Source organism: Ictalurus punctatus, chromosome 16 (assembly GCF_001660625.3).
Source record: "Ictalurus punctatus breed USDA103 chromosome 16, Coco_2.0, whole genome shotgun sequence".
NCBI classification, from domain to species: Eukaryota; Metazoa; Chordata; class Actinopteri; order Siluriformes; family Ictaluridae; genus Ictalurus; species Ictalurus punctatus.
Window position 1 is genome coordinate 5,685,846 of NC_030431.2, and position 24,017 is coordinate 5,709,862.

The following is a 24,017-nucleotide window of genomic DNA, read 5'->3' on the forward strand; positions in this document are numbered from 1 at the left end:
GGTTCTAATCAAAACAACGCATTTTCAAAACTCTTTACAAATGCCGTTGGGTTAAACAGTGCGATATGTTTTTATCTAATGTAAAGGTTATTCCTGCTCCGGTAAATGTCTGTGTATCTTTTATAGTTCGCTTCATACCGATTGTTTAAACTGTAACGGTTTAAATATAATTTGTTAACATTAGTTGGTAGCTGCTACAGGTCGGAATTGCTTTATTATTAAGTTTTGTTTTTCTTAACAGAATATTATTAACGCTCATAACAGTTACGTTGATACTTTTACGCCTGTTGAGGCTAAAAGGCTAAACTGCAGCTTGATGATTAATATTTGTCCACCATGAAAGGACATTTGTTGTCCAGTGAACGTGTAAATTACACACTGCTACAGACAGGAGACCTGTCCATGAGATGAGTGACAGGAGCGGATCATGTGCAAGGCCACAGTTCTAGCTGTGATGAAGATGGAGGGAAAGTTTAAGTCAAAAGGATTTGGGGACAGTTTGATGTCTACAAATGGTAATTAACATGAAAAGTAGTTAAACTAATATATTGCTGCATAAGGCGTAATTGTATCTTAATCAAAGTTTTCATCCTTTTTTTATTTTTATTTTTTTTACATTTTATTTATTTATTTATTTAAAGGTTTTCTGTTGGACCCCTGGCACAGCACTCCTGTGAAAAAGGTACGCGGGTCTTCTGAAGGTTCAGTAAAGGAAAAATAGTAGGCTTATTTGAGGAATAAAACATTTTGTGGTGTGATGTTATAGGAGAGTAATCAACAACAACTTTTGATTGTGTGAAGTGCCGTGGATTACTTTCCAATAACAGCACATGCCGGGTTATTGTGTTATTGTTCTTATGCCGCAGCGATTTGCCAACGATTCCAGTTTTTATCAAAATTGTTATACACTACCGGTCAACAGTTTAGACACAGTCATTCTTTATTATTATTATTTCTCCACATTTTAGAATAATAATAAAGTCATCAAAACTCTGGAGTAACACAAATGGAACTATGCGAATTATAAAAAAATCCCAAATAAATCAAAATAATTTAGTATTTTAGAATCTTCAAAGTAAACACGCTTTTTACCTAGAATTTCCAGAAATGTATTCTTGGCATTTTCTCAACTTATTTGTTGAGGAATTTCGCTGAGATGCTTTTCAAACAGTATTAAAGGCGTTCACACCTACGCTGGACATTTATCGGCTGCTTTCTGGAATATTTTGCTCCGAGTTATCTGTTTAAAAAAAAAAAATTTTGCTTGTAAATAAAATGCTAGCTTTCAAATGAAAGAAATGAGTATGTTGGCACAATTATATTTTGTTGACAGCACTGATTTCAGATATTTAATCCCCCACCTTCAGATCGAAAGGTTTTTAAGACCACAAGAAACATTTCATTAAAGTGTCTCCATAATTTTTGACTGGTAGTGTACATGTCATAATTTTTTATATTATATGGTTACATTTAATGTTGTTGAAAGACTCTGAAACATCGTTTTCTCAGTAAAATTTACTTGTGTGTTAAATTTGCCAAATGTTTCATGTACCGCTGATATGATGGAATGAGTCAGTGGGGCATGCCACTTAATAATAACCCGCCGCAAAAATACAGCACCTCTTGCGCTTCTTAATAAGTACTCTGTTTACTTATTTATTGCTCGAACCGGACTCTTTCCATTAGCAAACATTTTTACCATGATTATCTGTCTCCATATATATACCTGTCGGTATATATCTTAGTTTTGAAGCTGTGATCTAAGAAACTCCAATATCTCTGCCGTCGCAGAGGTGAAGTTCCTGGAACGTCTTATAAGTAATCGCTCCATGTAATACTAATTCTAAATCATTGACTCCCTTCCATAGAAACAGCAATACACAATGACTTCATAAATTCTAATTCTAAATTCTTGATGATTCCTACCAGTCATCGGTCTTTCGCTCTGCACAACAAAGGGCAAACACAGCCTGCGTGTTAACACAGGCTTCAGGGTGAAACTTTTTCACGAGCGTCCTCCGGTTTGCTTGTTGTCCAGAAAAGCTGAAAAGACGCCAAATTGTCATGGAAATTAGACAACACTCGCAGACTCGTCCTCTGAAGGTAAAAAGGTTTATTACAGAAAGATGGTTAATACAGGATAGAATAATGAGAGTTTTCTAAAGCGCTTGTGCTGAACCACTACTATATAATAAAATATGAAACGCAGAACATGACACACTTCTGTTTACCGATAAGAAGTGGTTTGAGGCAGTTCAAACAGGCTTTGTTTTAGAGTCTTAGAAGATGTGCAGATGAACCTTGTTCAGAAGAACATGTTTGTGTCTCTGTAAACAGATAAACATTCTGTACTGATCTCAGTGACATGACATGGCCTTCTTAGGCGTTATCCTCACATGAGAATGAAACAGAACAAGAACAAAACTATTACAAAGTAAAAATGAATAATTTCCCTCATATAATGCACAGAAAAAGTGCAACATGTTGTAGGGCGTGTTGTAGAGAAACCACCATAAATTCCTCTGTACTGAAGGCTTTCCCTTGGAGGAAAACTTACTGCGAGAAAGTGCTGACACTGGAGACATCTTCCATAAATGTTAAATAGATCACAAATTACAGAAAGCTTCCCTCTATCACTGATTATTATTTTATTTTTTTTGTGAAATAACATGTTTATGATTAATCTAAGATTATGGCGCTTGTGTGCAATACAAGTCCCTGTGTAAGTTGTTACTATAGGAATGAAAATGTATTCAAATGATTGTATTAATAAAAGAAACTTGGATTACAGCTGTTAGACATGCTGTTGTAGCAAATTGATCAACACCTTTGGACCAGTCAGAATCCAGAATTCAACCGTGCTGTGGTATAAATAAACGTCAAATCTCAGGTTGTTAAAATGTTCCCGACTTTTAAAAAAAATTTCCACTCTTAAGCACACAGATGAAGGCAGCATGGCAAGATGGACTGCGAAGAGCACCTCTAATAACTCTGCCAGTCAGCAGTCATCTCTCTCAGTTATGCAGGGGTCTCGGGTAAGAGTGTTTCTTTTATTGGTGCCTGCAGACTGCCAGCTAAGCAAAGGTGAACTAATATGAATTAGTCTTCCTTTATTTTAAATAATAACAGAAAGTACACTTGTGCTACTGTGAACTTTATTTTTAATCATTGAATCATTGTGTCATCAAAAGCTATGATAATAATAGCTATCTGTTGTCTGTATGTGTTACTGGTAGATTCAAATAAGCGATCTGGAGATGACCACCATCCAAAAGCAGCGGATGGAGCTACAGCTCCTCGTAGCAGAGCTGAAGGATCGTGATCAGGAGCTCAACAGCATGGCTGCAGCTCATCACAGACAGCTGCAGGTCTGGGAGCAGGACCGCCAGAGAGTACTGACTCTGAAGCAGAGGTGTGCACGCCTTGACGGTAAGCAGTTAATTGGACCTTTCTTTATGTGAAGTAGAAATCATTGGAAGCATAGAGCTGAAAAGATGAAGATTAAAGGCAATTGGGCTTGAGGGCTTGGGCTGCTTCACTGACTCAAGTCTTATCTCACATTGTTCCAGTTATGAGCACGGAACCATAATGTCTCACCCTCTACCTACTAGGGGTGTAACGATACACTCTTGTCATGATTTGATTCGATTCAGTTTGCTTCTCAGACTATTTCTGAATCATGAACAATGCAAATCAATGTGCATTTTTGTCTGTATAAAACTAAATACATTTAAATAAATGAACAGAGATTTAATATCAGAAACAAAATGTACTACAGGTTCACTATATCTTGAAAAATAAATGAATTTATAAATTCTCCCCAAAATTTTATTAAAATCTCTGGCCTGGGGACAATGATCAGCTGAAACATAAACAGCTCTATAGCAGTGCCTGAAGCATCATTTTAAACAGAAATAGAGCTCCAAAGTTGGCTAAAATGCCCTTCTTGTGTGAATGGCAAATTTACACTATGCACATTTTGGTGTTACAGTGCATCGTGACAGTTACCTAATAAGCATTATATATTTAGGCTTACAGTTAATAAATATTATACAATAATACTCATGCAAGGGGGACTGGTAACGATCCATTTACTGATATTGCCTAAGATATTTAAAGTAATTGAGGGTTTCAAACAATTCCTTGGATCCACCTTAATAAAGACCAGAATAAAATGTTTACTGAATATGATTGGATAGGATTTAATATTGTAGATGGCTTGAGGTGGCTAGTGAAGACCTTATTTCTCTCCAATTTGGGATTTTCATATATTCTCTAGTATATTGAGATTTATAAAAATAAAATAAAATAAAAAGACAGTGTCCATTTTGATTATTTCAAACAATCTATAATATAAACTGTGATACGTGTGGTTTCTGTAAGTAGATGAGCTGCAGAAGCGCAACGAGGTGATACGAGCCATTATCAAGCGCTTAAAGATGGCAGAGGTGCGAGAACAGGACAGCCTCAGGGAGCTCAGCAGCATCCAGCAGCGGATACAGGAGCTCAGCCAGAGACAACAGCATAGCAGACAACACCACCAAGATATGGAGGTTTCATGTCCATCTCTCCTTATTTAGTAGCATCTGTATAGTTTAGTTACATCAAACATGATAGCATGCAGACATTTATTAACAATAGAGGTGGATCACATATAGGACATATTATGTAAAAGGTATTATTAAAAGGCACACTATATATACCATATCTGTATGAATACTTTCCTAATTTTGCAGTGTTTGTGTCTTTTGTTCAAATGTTTTTGATGTCAAATGCTGATGACATTGCACAGGAGAAAAATCGGAGTCTGAACTCGAGCATCCTGACTCTCTCATCCCAGCTTGGCCAGTTTCAGGTTCATGAGGAAGAGCTTAGCTCCATGCTCAAACTTAAGGTAGCTCTCCTTCCTCTTGGGCTCTATTACTCTACTATGGAATGCTGAGTGGTTTTACAATTTCTTCCCGTTTATATATGCGGTTACTCAGGACAAAGATCTGACGGAAGCCACGAACCACATATTAGGTCTAACCGATCGGCTACGGGAATCTGAGTTCTCGCTAAAGGAGTGCCAGTCTCGCGAGAGCAAAATGTCACAGGAAGCGGAAGAGTACAAGCGCCGTTTCAGAGAGGCCAAATGTCAAAACGCTCAACTGAAAGGTAAAATTATTATTGCTTGAGGTTTTGGCACTTAGGGCCCTGATAAATCAAACTTATGGAGGACCATCAAAAGGTATGCTGTTTTTGCTAGTCTTAAAGTGGCCTAGTTGAGGACCAGACCTAAATTTGATTGAGAATCTGTGGCATTCCAGTCTTTAAACAAAACTCCAACAGAGCTTGAGCAATTTTTCCAAGAAATATGGTCAAAAAGATCAAGATCGGATGTGCAAAGCTGATAGAGACTTGGCCCAGGAGACTTGCAGTTGTCTTTAACTATGGTCAAAGGTGGTTTTACCAAGTATTGCCCCAGGGGTGTGAATTATTACTTTATGCAACCAATAACTAATGCAATTTTTATTTATTTTGCACCTTCAAATGTTAGATGCATTTGTAACAAACTTAAAAGTCGGGCAAGGAGGAGGCGGAAACCGGATGGACATAAACATAAAGTTTTATAATAAGCCAAACACAAACAAAACAGAAAACACACAAACATAACACAAAGCACACATACATGCATATATCTCTCTCATTGGCCCTTCCAGCTGCTCCTCTCTCTCTCTCTCTCTCTCTCTCTCTCTCTCTCTCTCTCTCTCTCTCTCTCTCTCTCTCTCTCTCTCTCGCACAGATTAGCCAAATCAGTGCCAGGTGTGCATCCTCACAACCTGGCTTCTCCCTCCTCGTTACAGTATTATATACATCTAATGGTGACAATCCCAATTAAGTGCATTTCAACTCCAGCCTGTAGCACTGCAAACTGTGGAAAAGTTAAAAGTGGAGGGCAGGGCTTCTTTTTCTGTTTTCTTTCTTTACTGTGAATACAAACTGCTGCCACCTCCTGTTATGGAGAAAAACTGTGCAGTTTTTCACAGAAGTGAGGTTATTGTTTGGAATTAGTTCTTTGACTGATGCACCACTGCCCTAGTATACATGTAGACCAGCTAGGATCAGATATGCTATTCATACACCCATTGTCGTGGAAAATCACCTTAGCCAAAAATAAAAATATCTGAGTCAAGGAGTTTAAGATGTCAAAATTCAGATTTTTATTGAAGAATCACAAAAGCTGAAATGTCTGCAGATCATCTGATGAATACAATCAGTGTTCATGCTTTTATAAAATATTAAAACAATGATCTCATTAGGTGGGTGTTTTCCCCCTTTTTTTTCTTTTTTTCTTTTGATCCCATTTTTGACGTCTCGCCGCAATTCTGTTTCTTTCTTCATATCTATAATTGTGCTGCACGTTTGTCCAGCTTATTTTTTAATGACTTGCGTCATGGATTTCAACAATACATCGTGAAAGATCACTAACGTCTGATTAGTAAAAAGAGACCGATTTAAACATACAGGGTGGGTTGCACCAATAAGGGTTAAGCTAAAATCTAGATTAAATCAAGGTTTAATCTAATAATTCTGTTGCACAAAACTTAAAATCTTGTTTAAAAATAAGCAGGCTTACATTTAAACCATCACTTTAATCCTGGATTTGATTTTACGATAAACCTGGATTAACTATAATCTTGTTCCTCCATCACTTTAAACTCAATTTAAATTTCAGTTAGGGATTAAATTGATACTTTCTATTGAGGAGGTTAAAATTGTGAAAATGGCAGCACTTATTTGGTGGATTGGAGAAAGAGTTCTTCTGAATTGGTACCTGTTCAGCACCATCCTAAAGCTCAGCAGGGTTGAGACAGTCTCTTATTTTTCTGTGAGGAACTCTTTCATTTTCTCCAATCCACCAAATAAGTGCTGACAATTTTGCTAATTTAAACCTCCTCAATAGAAAGTTTAAATTTAATCCTTAACTGACATTTAAATCTGAGTTTAAAGTGATGGAGCAGCAAGATTATAGTTAATCCAGGTTTATTGTGAAATTAAATCCAGGATTGAGATAATAAGAATAACATCAATAACTGAGAAATAACAGCAAGCCTATAAGGAAAGGATACTTTTGTAACTGAAGAATGGGCGCTCAATGATCTCACCAGCTTGACCCGCTTAGATTTTAGTTTCTCTGATTTATATCCTGATTTCATTCTTATGTCTCATATATTGGTCACACATGATTGGATCTTACTTTTGATTGCTTAACCTTTACCAGTTGATTTCTTTAATAAATACCATTTAATTTAAAACATACCATACCATCAGCAAAATGAAATTTATTCATGTATTAAAATTTGTATCATGTTGTGCAGTCTGTCCAAAAAAAAAAATATTTTCAGAAGGTAATTTGCTACATTTCATCTTACCCAACTGATATGACTGTAATCTGTTATTACGTCCTGGAACCTTGTAATATGGCTTTGTGTTGAGCAATACATAATATGATATGATTTACATTTGGGGAAAAAAAATAATACATTTTCCTTCAGATGAGCTTCAAGAGAAGACTCTAGAGAACAACAGTCAGAAAGAGGAGCTCATTCGGCTTAGACAAGAGAATCAGCTGCTAAGGAAACAACTGGCACTCACAGGTAGAACGATATAGAAAGGAAACTCACGTCTTTATTTAAAATGTGATGAACAGTTTAACCATTACATCAAATAACATAGCATGCATTGTGCTATATACTCATTACATTCACATCACACTGTGTAGTTATTAAATGATCTATTATATGTCCGTGTCTGCGTCACTTTTCCATGTGCTCGGATTCTTGTCATTTTCCGTAACCATGGCATTGCAAGTTTCATTTATTTAAATTGTATTCTTTCTACTCTAATGTCCGAGTCTGTTAACCCTGATGTTGCTGAAGAGTTTCCTTTTAGGCTATTTGGGTTGAGAAAAACGTTCATGCTTTGTCACACTGTCTGTTGCTTAGATGAGGGTGAAAGCTGGAAGGATGAGCTACTTGCGCTCGCACGATCAAAACAAGAGCGCACAGAGTCTGAGCTTCTCTGCCTGCGACAGGTATTTCCTGTCATACTGTACTCAAGATTTCAGTAGATTTCAACGAATATTGCTAATGATGAACGGCAGCTAGTAGATTGTACTTGGCATGGGTTCATGCTATCTGCTTTCCACTCGCTCCCCCCTCCCTTGTGAAAATCCTTTAATGATTTACTATCAGTTATCAGTCTCTTAAAATGTCATTGCCCTTCCCCTTTTCTCGCTTTTTAGCAGTCATCTGGTTTTTCAACATTCCTCCAGTAATTCTTCCATTTCTCCTCAGGAGGCTGAGTTAGCCATGGGCTTGATCTTGTCATATGTCTAAAGGCAATTGTTTCTAGACTTAATAAAGTTTTGAAATTCAGATCATTTTTATTTATTTATTTATTTATTTTGCCAAATGAAAACACAGTACACATCGTCTTTAGACTTTGCATTATCATTCCATACTAATGCAACCTCCTTATGAATATCTTTTTAAATGGTCAATGGTTAATGACCTTTAAAATGTACAAGAAAACTTAACATGGAAAAAAAATCTATTTGGAAAAAGGTTTGAAAAACTTAATATCGCCGCTCGTTCCCAGGAACATTTATGGTGGATGCTTCACATAGTCTGACTCATAATAAACAGATTAAAAAATGTGCTGCTGTTTAACAAAAAAAAATGTATAGTAGTTGATATTGTGAAGTTTTCTCTAAGGTGTATTCACACAAATCATCTGGAGACAGAAATAGATGTGATGGAGTCATAATATCAGAGAGCAAGAGGAAATTGATCACTGTGTGTGTGTACGTGTCATAGGTGTGTGAGCACCAGCAGAACGACCTACAGCTCTTGAAGCTCAACCTAGAGTCCAGTAGAGAGGCTCTAATGCAGTATGAAAGTCAAAGGTCACTTGTAAGGTAAGTGAAAGTCACAATAAATCAATAAGTTACATTAAAAAAACAGCTTATTTGTGCAGTTTTAATTGAAACATGTTTGTGGTTTTAGTGACGAGAGTGTAGCAGGGGCAAGTTGTGCTTTAGAACACTGTAACCATCAGGAGACAGAGATGGGAGCGTCGGTAGGAGAGTCCTATAGCAACAGCTTAGTTGTATCCAAACAAAGGGAGAATCTCACAATCGCCGCTACTATATCAGAAGAATATACACCTGTTCAGAACATCTGCTGTGCTGTAGAGAAACAAGTGCAGATCTGCAACACCCCAGTCAGTGGCAGTGATGGGCCTTCAGCTGAGCTAGCTCCCACGTTACTCCACTGTTGCGATTGTAGTAATGTCCAAGCTTGCTGTAGCGCTGGAACCGAGTTGGACTTCATAGCCGTCATTGACTACAGCACAGATACAGAGGATCAAGTGCTGCTTGTGGATATTAATCCAAACGACCCACAGTCCTCTTGGTAGGAGAGCAGTCAGACAAAATAATTGAAATAAATATTATTAGTGAGAAACATGTTGCAAAGTACATTTTGAAAGTATAGTTTATATTCCAGAGTTTACGCTCTTGCTGTGGTTCCTCAAACAGTGCACATTATTAATGATAATGCTAAGAAGTTTAACCCTTTTACCCAGTCCAGGGGATGTGACTTGTGTGTATGTGGACTGTTCTACACCATTACCACAGAGGACAACGACGAACCCTGGACTTGTAGAGGACACAGCACTCAGCAAACAGGTTGTACACCCCATCACAGTTAACACCACCTCCCAAAAACATGTCAGTAGGTGGATTGGCAAAGGCAAATCCATATACAGTATCTCACAAAAGTGAGTACGCCCCTCATATTTTTGTAAATATTTGATTATATCTTTTAATGTGACAACTGAAGAAATGACACTTAGTGAGTGTACAGCTTGTATAACAGTGTAAATTTGCTGTCCCCTCAAAATAACTCCACAAACAGCCATTAATGTCTAAACCAATAGCAACAAAAGTGTTGCACTAAGTGGAAATGTCCAAATTGGGCCCAATTAGCCATTTTCCCTCCCCGGTGTCATGTGACTTGTTAGTGTTACAAGGTCTCAGGTGTGAATGGGGAGCAGGTGTGTTAAATTTGGTGTCATCGCTCTCACACTCCCTCATACTGGTCACTGGAAGTTCCAACATGGCACCTCATGGCAAAGAAAACTCTGAGGATCTGAAAAAAAGAATTGTTGCTTTACATAAAGATGGCCTAGGCTATAAGAAGATTGCCAAGACCCTGACACTGAGCTGCAGCACGGTGGCCAAGACCATACAGCGGTTTAACAGGACAGGTTCCACTCAGAACAGGCCTCGCCATGGTCGACCAAAGAAGTTGAGTGCACGTGCTCAGCGTCATCTCCAGAGGTTGTCTTTGGGAAATAGACGTATGAGTGCTGCCAGCATTGCTGCAGAGGTTGAAGGGATGGGGGGTCAGCCTGTCAGTGCTCAGACCATACGCCGCACACTGCATCAAATTGGTCTGCAGGGCTGTCGTCCCAGAAGGAAGCCTCTTCTAAAGATGATGCACAAGAAAGCCCGCAAACAGTTTGCTGAAGACAAGCAGACTAAGGACATGGATTACTGGAACCTTGTCCTGTGGTCTGATGAGACCAAGATAAACTTATTTGGTTCAGATGGTGTTAAGCGTGTGTGGTGGCAACCAGGTGAGGAGTACAAAGACAAGTGTGTCTTGCCTACAGACAAGCATGGTGGTGGGAGTGTCATGGTCTGGTGCTACATGAATGCTGCCGGCACTGGGGAGCTACAGTTCATTGAACCATGAATGCCAACATGTACTGTGACATACTGAAGCAGAGACTGGGCTGCAGGCCAGTATTCCCGCATGATAACGACCCCAAACACACCTCTAAGACAACCACTGCCTTGCTAAAGAAGCTGAGGGTGAAGGTGATGGACTGGCCAAGCATGTCTCCAGACCTAAACCCTATTGAGCATCTGTGGGGCATCCTCAAAGAGAAGGTGAAGGAGCACAAGGTCTCTAACATCCTCCATCTCCATGATGTCGTCATGGAGGAATGAAAGAGGACTCTAGTGGCAACCTGTGAAGCTCTGGTGAACTCCATGCCCAAGAGGGTTAAGGTAGTGCTGGAAAATAATGGTGGCCACACAAAATATTGACACTTTGGGCACAATTTGGACATTTTCACTTAGGGGTGTACTCACTTTTGTTGCCAGCGGTTTAGACATTAATGGCTGTGTGTTGAGTTATTTTGAGGGGACAGCAAATTTACACTGTTACACAAGCTGTACACTCACTACTTTACATTGTAGTAAAGTGTCATTTCTTCAGTGTTGTCACAAGAAAAGATATTATCAAATATTTACAAAAATGTGTGCGGTGTACTCACTTTTGTGAGATACTGTATATATGAAATGTATGTGTATATGAGAGAGAGAAAGATCAGTTCAGTTATTGTTGTGTTAATGGACATTATGGTATTCAGTATGGCACATTTATCCACATTATGGGAAACCTCTTGAAAATGACATTTAAAGCCAAGTTAACTTGACTTCCTACAACCAAACAAATAGTTGAGTCGAATGACCTCCAGCACATTTTTTTTACAGCAGCAGGAGGCGTTCACCTCATCCACGTGTCGCTTGCAGCGCTTACTGGCGGAGTCGCAGCAAATGGTGGCCAGTCTGGAACTCTCTTCTGGAAAACCTCTAAGCTGTCCCCAGAGCACTCCAAATCACAGCGCAAGTCCAGTCCTGAGTTCCACTTCACACAGTAACTCTTCAAACTGTATCCTCAACGATGGCCATAACAATACCGAGAGTCACGACCAGTTCCAGTCCCCCAATAACAACCAAGACGAAACAAGGGTACATCTTTGTGTTCTCGTGTCCTTTCTTTGCATTTCAATGGATCAATGTATAACATAGACAATAAAGCATGTGTTTTTCATTTCCCATCAGGATGGCTCCCAAATACACAGCATCGGCAATTCACAGGAAACCGTGGAATATGGTCAATAGCTCTTTGAATAGACGACTTTGGACTTTGAAAACAGACCATCATGGACATCTTTAATGGTTTCTTCCTGTGGACATGGCCGTTCCTCCATACTGCCAGTCCATTTGAATACAAATAAATAGTTTTAAGCAACCAAAGGCTGATGGTTACAAATATTTTGACTACAGAATTCTTATTATTCAGGATGATTTTATGATTTTTATATTCATTTTTTTTTTTTTTTTTTTACAAAAACCATAGGGAACTATTATACTTATTTTAAAAAAGTAACTATAACATGTTGCTTTGTCCTGTGGCCCTACTACCCATTTATAAAGTGTCAAACCTGTGAAGTACCCATTTATAAACTGTTAAACCTGTCCTACAAGATGACTTGAATGGTGCTCCTTGTTTCGTCATTCCTGTTTCGTTGTCATCAGACCTGTTTACGGGTCGGTGTGGGTTTTGAGGTTGTTTTTTTTAACTGGAGGAACAGTTCAATGCTTTTCACTTGTAGACTTTGTGCCTGTATGATGTGGATGTCATCTTTCCTCATTTAACTCAAGTTCTTCACGTATTTTAAAACATCAGGACCCTCTCAGGGATTTGGGAACAACAACGAAGGTATTTTTTTTATAATTCTGTACATACATTAAGCTTGAAATAGTAATGTTTTTTATTTAGACAAGACTTGAACTACTTTTTCTTTGGAGCTGATGAGAATTTCATATATACACAATTGTTATAACTTCATGATTTTTATATTACAAAAAACTAATGGCTGAAAAATGCATGGGTTTATGGTAAAAATTCAAAGCATTTGATTTATTTTGCTTAAATAATAAGTCATTTTGGGGTGTGTGTGTGTGTGTGGGGTGGGGGGGGGGTAAAGTTGCGACTGTATAATGAAGGAGACAGATTTGAGCATTCTTTTAAAGAACAATTAAATAACTTGGAAAAGTAGTATGTTAAAATAGACCTGAGGAACCGGAGTCATTCTTGCAAAAATTTAAATCTTATACATGCTAAAGGTGGTTGAAAACCTGGTGTCTGAATACCAAAAAGGCTTCCTGCTTCCTACATAGGTGCACTACATGTTAAGAAACAGTGGTTTCTACTCCCTATGTAGTACACTACATATCCAACAGTGCGCCATTTAGGATAGAGCCAGAATCAAGATTAGTGTTGGCTTTAGTTTCTGACCAATCAATTTTGTTGTAATTCTAACAGGACTGAAAAATGTCAAAAGATAAAAGTGAAAAAAAGGACAAATCTGAAAAGGCTCTGGCAGCGGAAAAAGAACAATTTGTCAAACTTCAGGTGAATATGCAGTCATACTGTAGTATATTGGCTACTGTATATTATTCAACTTTAAAATCAGTTTAATGCTTTTTTTTTTCTTTCTCCTTCACAGCTGCAGAGCATTTCAAAGTGCATAACCTCCACTGAGGCGCCAATAAAAGAGAGATATGGACGCAGTATCTTTCAGAGCCTTAAGTGTTTTCTATTCTCTTGTTGTGAAAGTCGGGGAAGTAATTATGTACAGTACTGTGCAAAAACCTTAGGCAAATGCAAAGACATGCTGTAAAGCAAAGATGCCTTCAAAAATAATGAAATGAAACATAAGAGTTATAAAGTCAATATTTGTGTCAACCCTTTGCTTTAAAAAAAAACATTTTTAAAGGCGTCATTAATCTCAGGTACACTGTACAGTATTGTAAAGAAATTGCCTCAGAATCTTCCACAGTTCATCTGTGCACTTTTTTTTGTTGCATGCAAATCCCAGCAGCCTTCATTACATTTTTGTTTGAAAAGTGAGCTGTTGCATACACACACAACAACATTTTTCTGTACCACTTAATTTTTTATTGGAAAAGTAATGTTTGGAAATAGATTTTTTTTTTTTGTATTGACTCAATAAAGGTTCCTTTAGTAGTAAAAAAATAAACCCATTGTTAAAACTTGGGAAGATATAAGGATGTATACAGCAGTGGTAGCACTTCCAGAACAGAAGACTTATTTAATAATAAATATAGTGTTTTGCTTAACCTGTTGGTGAAAAGCAATTCAGATGTTTAGCCATAGATTCACAGACGGATTGAAGTCTGGACTTTGTCTGAGCCTTTGAGGTTCTTGATCTATTTGAACCCCTTTAGAGTAGCTTTGGCAGAATGCTTTGGGTCGTTCTTCTATTGCAAAATGTATCTCTGTCCTAGTCTCAAATGCCTTGCAGACTATAATAGATTTTCTTCTAGGATTCCCCTGAATTTGTCTACATCAATCTTGCCCTCAACCCTGACCAGATTCCCAGGCTCTGCTAATGAAAAGCATGATGCCACCACCCCATGCTTCACTGTGTGAGTGGTGTTCTCAGGCTGAATACTTACACAACGCACTGTAACTAATTTATAACAGTACAGGCTAAACAGGTAGGGTGTTTAGACTGGGATGGCACTGTTTTGACCCATGTTACCACCAATGGAGGATAGTTGAGTCACTATCAGACTAGTGTTAACAGATCTGATTACTGCAGTTGGTTTAGGACTTCGTGTATAAAGGTTGGCTTGGAAACAAGTGTTTTAAAGTGGCTGAATGGTAGAACCTGGAAATGCAGGTGGGTTAGGGTATATGGGATGGTGTTCAAAACAGTGCGAAAGGACCTGAGCTACAGTAAGATCCCATGGGGATGGTTAGTGGTTTGTGTTTAGGGTATCAGGGATGGTGGTCACTGTTAGGTAACCTAATAATGCGGCTGGATGGTGAGAAGCTTTATGTTGGAGGACGTGAGTTTCACTCAATCTCAGATAGCGTTTATGAGATGAGGTTAAAACCTAGAGTAAACAGTTCTGCTGTTTTAATGTCGGTGTGGCCATTCCTTAACACTATCACAGATATCCTATTAGGAACACATTGGGAAAGTGGAGCGGTTACTTTCTGGTCCCACGCTGTGAGTTTGCCTCTTGCCAGCAATGCCATCTTCAGCTGGAAGTTCTGCCATATGGTGCATAAACTCCTACGTGATGGCCATCCTAATGTGAGTCCTTCTAACTTATCCAACACATGACACCACATATTGAACATAGCAGAGATGGGTGTGAGACAATATTCAGGTATGACTCTGTACTGAGCTAAGAAAGCCTTCGTAGTTTACATTATACTACAATATTATAGAAGACGTATGACATGTATGGAAATATGCTTCAAGGTTTGTAAAACAAAGCTTGTTTTTTTTTTAATTGTTTTTGTTTTGTTTTAAAGAGCACTATGGAAGATTAAGTGTGATCCATTTAAAGTGATTTAGTACCTGTACAGCTGCTGTAGTGTTGTATGGCGTTCTATGATGTACTGAGATTTTCATACTAATGCACACCTACTACAGGCGTATAAAACAGCTAAATCTTTCCCCGGTGTTACTACTGGCTTTTACATCAAATGTAGTGCACTACATCTGTAATAGTGACATTTCAGAATCGGCCATTGAATACTTTTACGTTACAAACCGTTTGAACTGTGCAATTTGTTTTGACTGGATGTGAAGTCATGGCCTTGTCATAACCACATTTCTTTTGGCCCAACTTCCAGACCCTGCGAGATAGCCAAGGGCATGTCCCAAGTATAAAACAAATGGGAACTTTGTGGGTAGGTGAATAAAAATTAATACCAACTAACTGAACAACTCTTTACAGTGATTTCAATTTTGCTAGATGTAAATATGGTTAGTGTTTTGTATTGTTCAAGAATATTTACCTTGATTTTATTCACTGGTATTTGATATTTAAGTACATCATAGGCAGCTTCAACTCAAAGCTGAGATTTTGTCCTGCATTGTCTAGGGAAGCCTCCATGATCGATATGGGCATATTGTCGCTCTGTATGCGAAGTTCCTGTGCATCAAAATTGAATTCCATTGTAAGGTGAGTTAATCTACTATAGAACAAGCATACCCTTCTGTTTTAAAAATAAAAATGAATGCACACATAATTGTCCTAAATGGAAACATTACCGCTTGCCCTTAGTACATTTTGATATTGTTGTGAAATTGTGACTGTTTCCTTAACAGCACAAAGCGATTCTGCCAGATCTTGCAGCTCCTGACGAGGTCCTTGAGAGGGCTATTGCAGTTGATATAAATGAAGTGTGAGTATTTTTATCCAGGTCTGATGTACATTAAATAAGAAATTTCCCAACAAAAGAGCTTTGAAGGAAAGTGAATGTCTTTTGTGGATGTCAGGTTTGAAACCACTGGTGAGGTGCTAGAATATATGGATGCTGCGCTTGTATTACAAGAAACAGGTAAACTAATCTAATGTGATCTCTCTATGCTGTCAGTGTGCTGTCATTAGCTAGGAATTTTTCAAGGGTAACAGCAACACAGTTGCCAGTAGAATATTTACATTAATATGGCTAATAGCCAGCATCTATATAATGTGCATAATTTAAACAAACTTATTATGAACTGTTTTTATCTTTCTGTGCAGTTTTCAGACAACTCGAATCCAACAATACGAGTGCGACGACTGCAGTGGGTCAGTGCCGCCTAGCGCCTCTGGTCCCGCTTCTCCAAGACTGCAGCCCTCTCTATCACTTCCTCGTCAAGCTCCTGTTTAAGCTACACAGCCGTGAGTAGACTTTCTTTTCCATAAGTGGTCAACCCGTTTACTTTTACAGCAATTAGAATATGCCACTACAAAATGTTGGAGGGAAAGGGGGGCGTTTGGGGCAGGGAGGGAGGGAGGGTGTGTGTGTGTGTGTGTGTGTGTTGGGGTGGGGGTGGGGGTCTTATGCAACGCACTGCTTTACTCTCTGCTTTTAGCAGCAGGTTTAGTGACATTTATCTGTAATGAATATGTGTTTTGGGTGTTAAAGGAATACCCATGGATGCTCTGTTGGACTATCGTGAACGATTCCGTGATCAGTTCAACAGGCAAGCCCTATTTTCACTCTCATTCTCATGTTCTTGTATGATTTGAAGTTTGTTGAAATTAACATGGCATTTGTTTCTCTTTTTTCCCCTCTCAGTCTTTCCCAGTTCTTCGAGAAAGCCAGGAGCATTGAGTTCTTTAAAGCTATCATACAGATCCCTGATTTTCCTGATGTAAGGTTCCATAAAGATTTATGTCAGTAATTTATGCTTGAGCTAAAAGTACAGTAGAGTGAGTAAAGTCCAAAGGTCTGAAAATACAGTGGTGAATTCACTTTGTGAAAAACACATTATTCTTCTCCAGGTTCATTAATTCTTTGCTTATACCAAAATATTTTATTCAGATTTATTTATTTATCATTTATTTATTTAAAATATAATATATAATTTATATTAATTTATTTATCTGTTGATTTATTCTAAATCTGGTTTTGACCATTAAGAAGTGGCAAATAACACAGTGCCTTAGGAGCATCTGTTAGCAAATGTCTTGTTGTAGGAAAACACAGGGTTTTTACTAACATGAATTCATTATTTTCCATGACAGCATGTCCTGAAGTGTAGTATTTTTCTAATACCATAGTAAAGTACTATGGGATTAAAAAGTAAATGTACTTTTTTATCAATTTATAGTGACACTTAATGTCGTTTAACATCCAGGATGTACCTGATGTCACATACACTACCGGTCAAAAGTTTGGAGACACGTGACTGAAATGTTTCTCATGATCTTAAAAATCTTGATCTGAAGGTGTAAGATTAAATGATTGAGGTCGGTGTTGTAGACAAAAATATAATTGTGCCAACATACTTATTTATTTCATTAGAAAACTAACATTTTATTTACAAAAAAAAAATTCTAAATAAAAAAAAAAATTCTAAATGGATGAGCCCATAAGTGTCCAGCGAAGGTGGGAACATCTTTAATACTGTTTAAAAAGCATCTCGGGGAAATTCCTCAAGAAATCGTTTGAGAAAATGTCAAGAATACATTTCTGGAAATTCTAGTCAAAAAGGGGGTCTACTTTAAGAATATTAAATTATTTTGATATATTTTGGATTTTTTTTTTTTTTATCACAACATAATTCCCATAGTTCCATTTGTGTTATTACAGAGTTTTGATGACTTTTGTCTAAACTTTTGACCGGTAGTGTACATTATAGCAGTTATAAACCCTTATACCCTCAACTTCCTTTCTTATCTTTTGAAATTAATAAGAAAGAGAAACACAGCTTGTCATGTAATGAAGAAACTGGAAAGTGCAACGTTCTTTGTCCTGAAGACTCTTGTGGTGGAAAACATACTGACTGTTACAAAAAGTGTTAAAAAACATTTTTGTATTCTATAAATGTTACATAAACATCTCATGACTGAATATTAATTGACTGCAGGTTTTAAAATCTGTTTATGATTAAGTTTCCACATAATCCAAGACTAATCGGCACCTTCTGAACAATCAGAGTTGAGAATTTAACAGCACTGTGGTATAAATAGTGGACTCAGACCTTTGGTGCCTGCTGTACAATGTACAACAGTGTAATAAATGCACCACTTTCTGGACGTCTACACATCAATAATAGCTAATGCACATCATTTTATATGTACAGACCCCTCCAAACTTCCTGCGTGCAGCTTCATTGGCTGATTATGTTAAGCCAGTGGTGGTTCATAATCAGCTTCCTGAAGATGATGATACAGAGACTCAGGTGGAAGGAAACCCAATGGTATGCTAATTTGTCATAGCAAAGTTTTTAAATGTAATCTTCCATAACCGTGAGTGACTCCATTTTCACATTTCTCTGAACAGTTCCATTCTTTCGACCAGTACGATGGACCTGTCCAGAGGTAACGGACCGTCATTATGCAAGTCTTGTCATTATCCAGCAGATGATTTATGTATTTCCTTTTTTTAGATTTCTGATTTGGAGTCCATTATGATTCTCTGTATGTCCTCAGGGAGAAAGAGGTCGAGTCTATGAGGAAAGAGCTTGAAGCAATGAGACCTGAGGTGCAGATGTTCAAAGCAGAGGTCAAATAAACAGAAGTGCAGAATAAACACTAAGCCAAGCACAGAGTAAAGTGCTCAGGAGTTTGCTAGTGAGTGAATTCCTAAAGGTTGGTTTTCAATTGGTTTATTCACTGCTGCGTGCAGGCTCAGCGTGCCATCGTCCACCTGAAGGACCAGGTGAATAAGTTGGAGGCGGAGCTGGAAGACCAGCGCACTCGCAAGCAGATGGCCATGGTGGAGAACGAGCAGCTGCGCATGGAGGTGGAGGCATTAAGGGCACAGACAGCAGTCGCTGCGAGTATGCAGGCCTCTGTAGACGACAGTGAGTTTTCCTTTCTACACACTCGTACTCCGTTCAGTATCTCGTCGACAGAGGATAGCCTGTTTTATGCTCAACAGGGCTAGCTGAACCAATCAGAGGTCTTTGTGCTAATATGGCTCTGAATTCAACCCTGCGTTCACACTTGCAAGTGAATTTTGGAAGCAGTCCACTCACATTTAATAGTCGTATTTGTTTCAACTTTGCTCCGAAAACTTTATTTTGATATGAAAATAATTATTACTAGTATTTAAAAAATACAATTGAAAAATAATATCCCAGCTAGAGCTGCAACAATGAATCGAAAAAATCGATAATGACCGATTATGAAAACCGTTGTCAATGCATCTCATTATCGATTAGTTGGTTTGTACATTTACTCATTACGTTACTTTTGTTCCGAAAACATGCTTCGGTCCCCTAGTGGTCACTGGTGTAATTGCAGGGAGTCCGTAGGAAAGTTTTAAAAATGTTTAAATAATATTGTATATATATTTTTGTTAAATGTATCAAAACATATTCATATGAGATGTTTTAAAATTAATCCATTTCAATCGCAAATATCACATTAGCTGAGTTGACGATCATTCATTGATGGATTTATTTTAAATTTATTTACAAATGAAATGATAATTTGCAAAAACCTATGAGTGGTAGACAAGTTCAAGTGTCGCATTGATGTATAAAATAAACAAAAGATAATTCAGAGAGTCAAATGTCACACCAACAATAAAATGTAAAAAATAAAATCTTGAAATGTTTTGATTCAATTTTAATGTTAATATTATTCATGTTAAATATTATTAAAATAAAGCAACATATATATATATAAATGACTGTTTAATATATAGCCTATAATTGTTGTTGAGTGAGGGGGGTCCTTGTGTATTGTTGGAAATATGCTAGGGGTCTAGAGCTCACAAAAGGTTGAGAAGTACTGGTCTAGTGGGAGAATTTTAGAAAGGTAATATCGTCTCAAATGGAACACATTAGTTTTTTATTAACCTGAAAGTCTGCCCCCATCCGATTAATCGAAAAAACAATCAGCCACATAATTGATTATGAAAATAGTTGCAGCTCTAATCCCAGCATAAATGTGTCACTTTGTTGTGAGTGTGACTGTGTAATTAAGAGTTTAACTCTTTACTACATTAACCCGCAGAATAGTTTTCTGTTATTCGGTAATAATACTCAGTAAATTTTATATCTGCGTTATAGGCAGAGTTCAAACTGCCCAGATGCATTTCACTCGGCTTAAAGAAAAGCATGCTGAGCTGGTCACCAGGCACGCTGATCTCATGAGAAAGGTGCTCTATCTTACATCAATAAACACTTTATAGAAACTGAATTGCAGACACTGTTTACACTCTGTACTCACCCTGTGTATAATAGTACTTTGGTTTGTATGTCAGAATGCCGACATGGTGAAGCAGCTGGCCAGCACTCAGCAAGCCCAAGAGGAGCTGGTCAAGGCCAAGCAGCAGATCGCAGAAGGCCTGGAACATCTCAAACAGGAGAACAGTACCAAGGTTGAACTTGCTGTTAGCTAGCTTTTCCATACATACACACAGGTGGTGTATTATAAGACCACTGAAAGCTTTACATGTTAAATTTATTCCACAATGTGGGTACGGTAGCTTAGTGGTTAGCACGCTTGGTCCTTTAACGTGTCTTACCACTATATTATATTTAAGCAACTTTGCTATGATGTTTAGCTTGAAGCACAGCAAGCAGAAATCATCCAATTAAGGCAAGAGCTTCAGACGGGAAAAGCTGAAATAATAAATGTTCAGAGTGCACTCCAGAGCAAAGAAAAGGTTGGTCCCAATGTGCCTGTAGATATGCATTCTTACGTTACATTTATCCTTTGCTCAAGAATCTCATTATGGTGTGTGTGTGTGTGTGTGTGTGTGTGTGTGTGTGAGAGATAGGCAGGGGACCAGCTGAGTGGTGTGTTGTTGGGACTTCAGGCTGAGAAGGAAACATTGATGCGTTCTCTGAAAGAGCAGGAGGCTGAGCTTGCTAACCTGCGCCAGAGCTCTCAGCTGAACCAGACCACGCTGCAGCAGGAGCGAGACAAGACCCAGAAAGAGATGAGCTCCCTGCAGAGCCAACTCCAGGAAAAAGTGAGTGAAGCACTGAAATACGCCATATATGCATTGAATGTTGCAGTCTGCTAGAAATATCCTCTTTACTGTATCGAAATAGTTCTTCGAGCAACTTTATATTTCACATTTTACATATAAGCATCTGGTATTACACAGTAGGTCTGTGGACATTTCTAAGCCACTGTTTTCGAGTGAGTGAAAGAGAAGGAAAGGAAGGCTCAGCTGACCCTTAATATACCCTTAAAGACCAGGCCATCAAAGAATAAGCCACATGATTTATTAAGAATAAAAATCGAATGAACATGTGTGTCTACAGGTGAGTCGAGAGATTGAGCAGCAGATGGAGTTGGAGAAACTGAAGAAAGAGCTGGAGTTGAAAAGAGCAGAGGCACTAAGTGTGCAGAGTGCACTACAGAGTAAAGAGGCGGTGGGTATTTCCTTACATCCCACCTTAAATCCACTTTGTTCTTCGCTGCGGTGTCAGATTTTTTCTGATTTTTAAAAAATATATATTTTGGTGAGTTCATGTGCATGTGTTCTAGGCAGGAGATCAGCTGAGCAGTGTGTTGGTGGGGCTTCAGGCTGAGAAGGAAATACTGATGCGTACTTTAAAAGAGCAGGAGGCTGAGCTTGCGAAACTGCGCCAGGCTGCTCTGCTGCACCAGATCACGCTGCAGCAGGAGAGAGACAAATACCAAAAAGAGATTGACTCCCTGAACAGCCAGCTACAGGAAAAGGTGCATAAAGTATTGAAAATATAAAGTATTAATTGAGTCTGCCAAAGTACAAATATAAGATCAGGTCCATGCAGCATAGTCATCAGGAAGCCAGACTTTGTGGTTTCTCAGTTATAAATAGATACTCCGACTTTTTCAAATCAGGCCCGGAAGCTGAGAGGGTCATAATAATAAAGGTTCATTTTGCTGCATATTTTGCATATCATGCAACATTGTTATCTTGGAACTCTTTCTATAGTCAAATCATTGAAAAATAGGAACAGTTGCTTTTATTTCCCAGCCAGAAACCATGGTGGTACAAACTTTTGCACTTAACTGTATAAAATTTTATTTATATATATATATATATATATATATATATATATATATATATATATATATATATATATATATATATATATATATATATATGTATATATATATATGTGTGTGTGTGTGTGTGTGTGTGTGTGTGTGTGTGTGTGTATGTATATATATATATATATATATATATATATATATATATATGTATGTATATATATATATATATATATATATATATGTATGTATATATATATATATATATATATATGTATGTATATATATATGTATGTGTGTGTGTGTGTGTGTATGATTCTACACACAGTAGATATAGTCATTAAGAAACCAAATAAACCACCTAGATCATAAGTAATAACATTTTTAATCAATAAAAGATTGCTCAGTAATTTAGCCAACACTTAATGTATTATAAGAAAAAGCCCAGCTGACACTTCTGTACAAAAAAAGTGATCATGATCAGGATATGAGTGTATTCGTTCATGTGCATTACTCCACTCATTCTAAACGATACGTTGTTCTGGTATGGTATATGTATGTGTGAGCTCTCTCTGGCTGCTCAGGACACGTGTGTGATGTATTTGTGCATTTGCTCGTATATTGACAGGTGCAGCGGGAGCAGGAACAGCAGCTGGAAATCGCTCGGCTGAAACGAGAGTTGGAGGAGAGGAGAGCAGAAGCGACAAGTGCTCAAAATGCTCTTCACAGCAAGGAGACGGTAGCCGGATTTCTCCTAATTAACTTTAGTTACAAACTACAAATACACACGCTCCTGTGTATACGAACAATCCTAAGTTCAAACGTTGACCTACAGGGTACAGTGTATATCCTTATACATAATTAATTTGGCTTATTTGTATTTTATTTGGTTTGTCTGGATTTTCTTGTGTACAGTAAACTGAAAGTTTATATACTCTGAAGCATGCACACACATATACACACACACTGAACACATGATGAATACCACTACTTCATCTTACTGTAAGTGTAAATGAATGGGATGACTTAATTTTTTTCTGACTGATATATTTATAGATAATTCTCCTGTTGGATTAAATAGGATTATATCCTATTTTGTTGTTGTTTGTTTGCTGGGTTATAGGCAGGGCATGAGATGAGCAGTGTGTTGGTGGGGCTGCAGGCTCAAAAGGAAACACTGATGCGTTCTCTGAAAGAGCAGGAGGCTGAGCTTGCTAACTTGCGCCTGGCTGCTCAGCAGCACCAGACCATGCTGCAGCAGGAGAAAGACAAGACCCAGAGAGAGATGAGCTCCCTGCAGAGCCAACTACAGGCCAAGGTCAAGCGTCTATTTATTAATGAATAATGTTGTGTTATGTTATGCCACGTTATGTTCTGTCTGTCTTGCATTACATGTTGATCAGATGTTTTTTAAGATGTTTGGCAAATGCTTGTTCAAGAGATTTGACTGGCGTGTGTGTGTGTGTTCAGTTGAGCCGGGAAACGGAGCTCCAGCAGAAGCTGCAGGAAGAGCAGTTTTGCTTATTGCAGTGCGCTGTGGTGGAGGCAGAGGGCATCATTCTAGACGCTCTTTCCAAAGTGGATGACCCTATGCACGTGCGCTGTGTTTGCACTCCTGGTATGGCTC

At 38.1% G+C, this 24,017-nt stretch overlaps 2 protein-coding genes and 1 long non-coding RNA gene across 9 annotated transcripts in view; 2 read left to right on the plus strand and 1 right to left on the minus strand.

Moving 5' to 3' along the window:
- ccdc62 (coiled-coil domain containing 62) lies at positions 1-12,244 on the plus strand. Of its 6 annotated transcripts, none has more exons than XM_017488574.3 (15): positions 4-101; positions 388-515; positions 642-682; positions 2,937-3,035; positions 3,237-3,429; positions 4,387-4,553; positions 4,793-4,894; positions 4,986-5,157; positions 7,539-7,640; positions 7,989-8,077; positions 8,862-8,962; positions 9,051-9,458; positions 9,631-9,733; positions 11,612-11,869; positions 11,963-12,244. In XM_017488574.3, exons 2-15 carry the CDS (start codon positions 428-430, stop codon positions 12,020-12,022), a joined length of 1,983 nt encoding a protein of 660 aa, XP_017344063.1. In that variant the 5' UTR covers positions 4-101; positions 388-427; the 3' UTR covers positions 12,023-12,244. The 6 variants fall into 6 exon arrangements, with proteins under 6 accessions (XP_017344062.1, XP_017344064.1, XP_017344063.1 ...); XM_017488576.3 differs by lacking the exon at positions 4-101 and adding an exon at positions 1,930-2,103 and having other exon boundaries at positions 447-515; XM_017488573.3 differs by having other exon boundaries at positions 1-515.
- Positions 12,217-12,613, minus strand: LOC128635207 (uncharacterized). Its single transcript, XR_008398126.1, has 2 exons — positions 12,377-12,613; positions 12,217-12,345 (listed from the first exon to the last, which is right to left on the minus strand). It is a non-coding gene; the product is annotated as an uncharacterized LOC128635207 (long non-coding RNA).
- LOC108276719 (huntingtin-interacting protein 1-related protein) overlaps positions 12,502-24,017 on the plus strand; it is an 18,493-nt gene continuing 6,977 nt past the window's right edge. For both annotated transcript variants that reach the window (XR_001814967.3, XM_017488572.3), the window contains exons 1-24: positions 12,502-12,623; positions 13,230-13,319; positions 13,414-13,477; positions 14,891-15,033; positions 15,582-15,638; positions 15,833-15,913; positions 16,060-16,136; positions 16,231-16,292; positions 16,478-16,618; positions 16,866-16,923; positions 17,019-17,094; positions 18,529-18,645; positions 18,729-18,766; positions 18,878-18,950; positions 19,074-19,251; positions 20,467-20,555; positions 20,661-20,777; positions 20,964-21,065; positions 21,180-21,374; positions 21,673-21,783; positions 21,899-22,093; positions 23,019-23,129; positions 23,514-23,708; positions 23,861-24,008. Coding sequence is in view for 1 of the 2 variants with exons in the window: in XM_017488572.3 (XP_017344061.1) it covers positions 13,239-13,319; positions 13,414-13,477; positions 14,891-15,033; positions 15,582-15,638; positions 15,833-15,913; positions 16,060-16,136; positions 16,231-16,292; positions 16,478-16,618; positions 16,866-16,923; positions 17,019-17,094; positions 18,529-18,645; positions 18,729-18,766; positions 18,878-18,950; positions 19,074-19,251; positions 20,467-20,555; positions 20,661-20,777; positions 20,964-21,065; positions 21,180-21,374; positions 21,673-21,783; positions 21,899-22,093; positions 23,019-23,129; positions 23,514-23,708; positions 23,861-24,008 (2,509 nt within the window). In the remaining variant the exon portion in view is untranslated. The remainder of the gene's footprint in view (positions 12,624-13,229; positions 13,320-13,413; positions 13,478-14,890; positions 15,034-15,581; positions 15,639-15,832; positions 15,914-16,059; positions 16,137-16,230; positions 16,293-16,477; positions 16,619-16,865; positions 16,924-17,018; positions 17,095-18,528; positions 18,646-18,728; positions 18,767-18,877; positions 18,951-19,073; positions 19,252-20,466; positions 20,556-20,660; positions 20,778-20,963; positions 21,066-21,179; positions 21,375-21,672; positions 21,784-21,898; positions 22,094-23,018; positions 23,130-23,513; positions 23,709-23,860; positions 24,009-24,017) is intronic.

Bases quoted from the DNA above. Each gene is read 5' to 3' on its own strand.
- ccdc62 (XM_017488573.3), top strand. From the start codon at position 428: ATGTGCAAGGCCACAGTTCTAGCTGTGATGAAGATGGAGGGAAAGTTT. The intron at 4,554-4,792 runs GTTTCATGTCCA...GACATTGCACAG, and splicing joins AACACCACCAAGATATGGAG to GAGAAAAATCGGAGTCTGAA. The intron at 11,870-11,962 runs GTACATCTTTGT...ATTTCCCATCAG, and splicing joins ACAACCAAGACGAAACAAGG to GATGGCTCCCAAATACACAG.